Genomic DNA, 7,031 nt, shown 5'->3' with positions numbered 1-7,031 from the left:
TTCAGCTGATTTTTAGTTGTAGATTTCAGTTGCATAGTATGTACAATATCTAAAACTGGTTTCCTTAAGAAACCATTTTCACATTAAAAATGTCTTCATTACTTGGAAAATTATTGATAAATAAAGAATCTGATACTAATCATTGGGCTGGATTACAATACCAACTTCCACATTGAGAGATTTCGACTTATAAAGAAATCATTTGACTCAATAATTATATTTCATTAACAAGATGTATCATAATTTTAAGCCTTTCCAAAATAGCAAGATTATAAAGTTCCAATGAGGACACACACACAAAAAAAAATAGTTTCCATGTGAGGTGAGACAGCAAGGAATCAAAGGAAAGCTGATGAAATTTCATTAGGTCTAAATGCTGCAAGAAGATGGGAATGAAGTGGGCAGGAACCACCATCCAAAGACTGTATGAAAACAGCTGCCATTATTCAAAGAAGCATCATGTGTGTGAAGAGCAATAAAAAGTTTATATCACTTCTCTCCGAACATAAAAAAGTGGACACATAAGTCATAAGAATAAGTTTTTGTTATTTAATTTGATAGTCTAATTATGCTATGTCTTTAGTTAGACACTATACTGGATCCACTTTTGCTGTAAAATAATGAACAAAATAGTAATGTTTGGTTGCTTTACTGATGATTCATTGCTTTCTCTAAGACTGAGTTGCTAACTGAAATTTTATAATTATATATATAATTTTAATTATATATACAATTAAATATTAAAATTATTTAATAGCACACAAATATATATAAATATTCAAGACAGGGTCTCCCTACATAGTTCTGGCTATCTTGGAACTCACTATGTAGACCTGGTGGCCTTAAACTCACAGAGATCCACCTGCCTGTGACCCCCTAACCCAGGTGTTAGAATTAAAAGCATATGTCACTATGCCTGGTAAAGTTTAATGATCTTAATCTTTTCATTACTTTTGTTTTCTGTAGTCTCCAAAATGGGACACTGAGGTATGAGACATAAAGCATGCAAATTAGGCAACTTAAAACATAATATAGCTATAAATATACAAAAATAAAAAGATATTAGAGGAATCTATGTTGAGAACAAAATCACTAAAGATAAAGCCAGAAGCAATAACATTGCTAACAAATACTTCTGATTTTTAAAGTTTCTTGAATTTTTATGGGTAAAATCATAATAATTTAAATTATTAAGTAAATATTTTTGAAGCCCATTCAACCTCAGAAATTTCCAAATAAACCTGTATAGCTATTAAAACATTCATGTAGGTTAATGACCTCTAAATTAACATACGAATGCCATAGAGTGCAGACACCATTTTACAAAATATTCAACCAGACTTTCAAGTTATAATGGGAAATGCAGGGCTCAATTTTTGTAATTTCATTACTATTAAAGTCCACATATTTACTACTAGTAAATTATAAGGCATATTACTGAGATACACTGAGAACCCTTCAATTGACATGAACTTATTTCAAAATTTTCATTGAAATTATATATATTGTTTTGAGATAGGGTTTTTTGGTAGCTTCGGAGCCTGTTCTGGGAACTAGCTTTTGTAGACCAGCCTGGCCTTGAACTCACAGAGACCTGCCTGCATGTTTTATATTTCAAACATAATATAGTGAGTTTGCAACTAGTAAAACAACAAAAGCTTTGCACTCAGGAAGAGATGTGCTAGAATGCCGGTATCTCTGTTCTGCATCTGTGGTGTATTGTGTTATCTGAAAGATTACAGTCAAAATTGGAAAGCTTTCATGGTTTTCTACCTAAGAACTAATGGCCTTCCTAGGCTAGGAGCAATTAATAAGTCTCCTTCATTACCTCATATGAAATGATATGAACTGAAATACAGCTTCAAATTCAAAATGCAAACAGCAAAATAAATACCTGGTGCATTAACCTCTGCTGTGATTAATATGTACAGAAACAATATAACTTGAGATAAACTGGGCACACTAGGAAAGGTACAGAAGAAATGAAAGGAAAAATTTTCTCAAAGTTAAGCTTAAAACAAGTGAAAATACATGTAAGGAAATTTCACATGAATAAAGGAAAGTGGAAGAAAACTTGCTGTTGTTGTCAATTTTTTTTTTATTGGAAAAAAAATTCCTGCTTCCTCCCAGCCTCCCATTTCCCTCCCCCTCCTCCCGCCCCTCTCCCCATCTCCCCACCCCTCTCCCCTTCCCTCTCCAGTCCGAAGAGCAGTCAGAGTTCCCTGCCCTGTGGAAAGTCCAGGTCTAGGAAGGTGAACATCCAAACTGGCTAGGCTCCCACAAAGCCAGAACATGAAGTAGGAACAAACCCCCACGCCATTGTCCTTGGCTTCTCATCAGCCCTCATTGTCCGCCATGTGCAGAGAGTCCGGTTTTATCCCATGCTTTTTCTGTCACAGTCCAGCTGGCCTTGGGGAGCTCACAATAGATCAGCCCCACTGTCTCAGTGGATGGGTGCAACCTCTTGCGGTCCTGACTTCCATGTTCCTGTTCTCCCTCCTTCTGCTCCTCATTGGGACTTTGGGAGCTTAGTCCGATGCTCCAGTGTGGGTCTCTGACTCTATCTCCATCCATCGCTAGATGAAGGTTCTATGGTGATATGCAAGATATTCATCAGTATGGCTGTAGGATAGGGTCATTTCAGGTTCCCTATCCTCAGCTGCCCAAGGAACTAACTGGGGACATTGCCCTGGGCACCTGGGAGCCCCTCTAGGTTCATGTCTCTAACTAACCCTAAGGTGGTTCCCTTAATTAAGTTATGTGATTTCCTGTTCCTCTATCCAAGCTTGTTTTATCCCCAATCATCCCATTTCCCCAAGTTCCCCCCATCCTCCCCTTTTCACTTTTCTCTCTCCATCTCCCCTTAGTTGCTGTCAAATTTTGCAGATACTGCACTGCCTTGCCCTGTGGAAGACCCGCAGAGATCCACAAGTCTCAAGTCTCCTAAGGACAAGTTCTAACACAATGACAGGAAAGCCAAAGACACAACTAATGGGCTGTCTAAGACATGAAAGGCTTGTCTTGAGAGTATTCAGATGAGTTAGAAAATTGTCTTTCTAGAGACATTCAGAAGAAAACTGGAATAAGTAGTGTTGAAAATGTTCTTCATTTTAATTTGATGACTACGAAAATATTATTAATATTTAAAAGAAACTCCAGGAATATGGAGAGGAGATAGACAAATTTTATTGTAGATAAATGTTAACAAAGCTTTCTTTGATAGAATTCATAATGTTCTGGTTTTATAATAAGACCTTAATTCAGAATGAACACTTTTATAGTAAAAATGTTTTTTTATATCTAAAGCATTTAGCACATCCAAACACCCACTGGAATCATCTAACATATTTTTTGTTTTCTCTGGATTTACTTCTCATTCATTTTGAGTTTTTTTGTAACCACCTTAGCAAAACATGCAAACTGTACGAGGAGGACTTCATCCCCATGCTCTGGGCAGCGCCATCATGGAACCAGCTAACAAGTCCCAACTCTCTCCAAGCACGTTCTGGCTGATGGGCATCCCGGGTCTGGAGCACCTCCATGTCTGGATTGGGATTCCCTTCTGCTCCATGTACATAGTGGCTGTGATGGGGAACGTGACAATCCTGGCTGTGGTGAGAGCAGAGCGCAGCCTCCACGAGCCCATGTTCATCTTCCTGTGCATGCTGTCAGTCACTGACCTGGTCCTCTCCACATCTACACTGCCACGCATGCTCTGTCTCTTCTGGATGGGAGATCATGACATTGCCTTTGATGCGTGCCTTGCCCAAATGTTCTTCATCCACAGCTTCACTGCCATGGAGTCTGGCTTCTTCCTGGCCATGGCCATTGACCGCTATGTGGCCATCTGTGATCCACTGCGCCATGCCACAATTCTCACCCACAGCCGCATCGCCAAAATGGGAGTAGCTGTGGCGCTGCGGGGAGTAGGCTTCTTCTCTCCACACCCCATTCTGCTCAAGCAGCTGCCCTACTGCAGAACTCGGATCATTGCACATACCTACTGTGAGTTCATGGCTGTGGTGAAGCTGGCGTGTGTGGACACAGGAGCCACCAAGCGCTATAGCCTCACTGTCGCTTTTGGTATTGGCTCCTGTGATTGTTTCTTCATTGCCATCTCCTATGTTCTGATTCTCCGTGCTGTCTTTCGCCTTCCATCTCGAGAAGCAAGTCTGAAAGCTCTAGGCACCTGTGGCTCTCATGTCTGTGTCATTGTTGTTTTCTATTCCACAGCTGGGTTTACATTCCTGACCCACCGCTTTGGTCACCGTGTGCCCCCCCAAATTCACATCCTAGTAGCCAATATGTACCTATTGGTTCCACCATTTCTTAATCCCATTGTCTATGGTGTTAGAACCAAGAAAATTCGAGACAATGTTCTTAGTACTCTAAGAGTAAAAGGTAGATGTTGATATTGGAATTGTTTGTAAACATAGTAATAGAAACTAAAGGAAAAATAGAAATAGTCATTTTCTAATTATGGACTTTGGGGGAGAGTTCAAACATTAGGGTTTTTTTTATTTATAAGAATTACTACATATAGAAGTGTCCAAATTTTGATGAAGTAAGTAGTTGTGATATTTTTTTCTGTGCTTTACTATAATAAGCCTTCTTTAGAACCTGATTATAAATAAATGCAGTCTTTTTCCTTGTCAGTCCTTCCAGCCTAGGCTTCACCTGGGAACAACAGCTTACCTTAGAATAAGAAGTGATTCCAAAGGAAAGAAACACATGACCATTCTGAAGTGTTCTCCATGAAAAATGTGCTACTGAAAAATTAATGATTACTGCCAATAATTGTTATAACAATTATATATCTAAATTTTTAGTTCCTGAATACATGAAAATGTCTCATATATTTAAAAAACTGTCACATAAGACCTCCTACAGTAAATATAAAATATCATCTATAGTGATCCAGTCAACAAATGTTTAAGATTATTTTATTTTAAATATGTGCATTGTGTAGGGGGCGATATGCACATGAATAAAGGCGTCATCAGAAATCAGAAGTGTTGGAGTTACAGGTGGTTTTGAGCTGTCCAATGTGGATGTCCAGTCTCTTGCATATTCAGTGTATATTCTAACCACTGGAATAGCTCTGCAGCCTACAAATACTTAAATTACCATGTATTATAGACTACTTTCTTATACTGTTAGAACATGAGATAACTAACATATGGCCTTTTTAAACTTTTGTTCCAGTTCACTCAAATTTTATTCATGACTGTCTCAGCACTCTTATGAACAATTCCACAGCTTGCTAGACACATTAATCATGATTTCAATTTATTTGTATTCAGAAAATAAAAAATAATTTCTTTTGTAAAAGTCTATTTTTAAAAAATAAATCAGTTTAAAGTTTTGAACCATTAAATAATTGTGATACTGAAAATAAAATCATTAAAAATACATTTTTCCTGAAACAATTTTAACAATTGAATGTATGCTCCTGGTAAAAATTTAACTCTTCTCCTTACCTCTTGCCTTACACAAGATAGATTTTCACAAGAGGAGCTCAATAAATAATTGTGAATTTGGTATTTCCTCTATAGTAACACATTTTATAAAAATACTATCTATATTTTTTGAATAAGGCATGTGTATGTATGAGAGGGCTTTGTGTGCATAGGCATGTACACAGGTATGTTAGGGCACATGTATGTGTGGGTGCGTGTCTAAATGTGTGTGTATGTAGGGAGTCAACAGACAGGAAGGTCACGGAAATGGAATGAATGAGCTGGTATGGGTCTTCAGATAGAATAGGGTGTGAAACTGTGGAAGAAATGAAGGGACACTCTTTGTTGCCACTAAACAGAGTAAGCAAAGTTTGAGCAAGACTGTAATAATAGCAGGCAAATGTAAAAAGACATGCAGACTATCTCTGCTACATGCTGAGCTCACAGATGACCTAAGAGGGCAAGGTGAGTTGTGTGTAAATAAGAACTACACTCAACTTTGCACTTTTAAAAGACATTATTGGGGCTTAAAGAAGAAGTTGCCTATTTTTGCAATATGGAAGAATAGAGGGTACATTGTAATAAATGAAATAAGTCCAACCCAGAAAGAAAAATACCCACATTAGTTGTATTTGTGGAATCTAAGTAAACAATAATTAAACCAGAAAGAAAATTCTACACAAAGAACTACAGGCAACCAAGGAATGCTGAGGGTGTATTAAACGGTCTGACCAAGGGAAGAGCATACCAATTAGTTATCCAGTACCAAGTGGTCAGCCTGAAAACATACACACAGCTAATGCTATGTACTGACAAGAGCAGGTTATATTTAGAGATTGACAGGAGAACTTTCATTGTCAATAAAGACAATAGCTTAATGCAGATTGTCTATAATGACCAAAGAAATAATTTTACTCACTTGAGTATAACAAATACACTTTATCCTATGAAGCATAATGATGAAGATTCTACTGTCATTCAGCCTTGGAAATATCATTCTACATCGAGGAGTTCAATGTTGATAATTGGTGAAAAAACATTGTGTGTGTGTGTCTGTGTGTGTAGAAATGCTCATATTTATTCATATATTTTTGAAGGCCTGCCTTTAACTGGGCAACAAGGATGTATGAGAAAATAGACATAACCTCACAGTAAACTCCCTGGTCCTCTGGCTCTTACAGTCTTCCTTTTCATTCTATTTCAATGTTCCCTGAACCTTAAGGATGGCAATTGTCCTAGTAACACATACACTGAAAGTAATAGTTAATTAATGGGACCTCCTACAACTGAGAAGCATCTGTAAAGCAAAAGACATGGTCAACAAGACAAAATGGCAGCCTAGAGAATGGGAAAACATCTTCACCAACCCATCATCAGACAGAGGACTGATATCCAAAATATACAAAGAATTCAAGAGATTTTACATCAAAAGAATAAATAAATCAATAAAAAACAGAGAAGTATCAGCAGATGAATCTCAAATAACTGAAAGATGTTTAAGAAAATACTCAACATCCTTATCCATTAGAGAGTGAAAATCAAAACAACTTTGAGATTCCATCTTACACCTGT

The 7,031-nt window shown here is 37.4% G+C and overlaps 1 protein-coding gene across 1 annotated transcript; it reads left to right on the top strand.

The window, feature by feature from the left end:
- The first annotated feature begins 3,464 nt into the window (after positions 1-3,464).
- On the top strand, positions 3,465-4,412 carry LOC126493921 (olfactory receptor 52M1-like). The gene has a single exon (XM_050131061.1). It carries the CDS (start codon positions 3,465-3,467, stop codon positions 4,410-4,412), a length of 948 nt encoding a protein of 315 aa, XP_049987018.1.
- The last annotated feature ends 2,619 nt before the right edge of the window (positions 4,413-7,031 follow it).

The sequence above is a fragment of the Alexandromys fortis genome, unplaced genomic scaffold (assembly GCF_014885135.2).
Source record: "Alexandromys fortis isolate MF-2015 unplaced genomic scaffold, M_Fortis_MF-2015_v1.1 scaffold_360, whole genome shotgun sequence".
NCBI classification, from domain to species: domain Eukaryota; kingdom Metazoa; phylum Chordata; class Mammalia; order Rodentia; family Cricetidae; genus Alexandromys; species Alexandromys fortis.
This window is presented reverse-complemented; position numbering and strand designations above follow the sequence as displayed.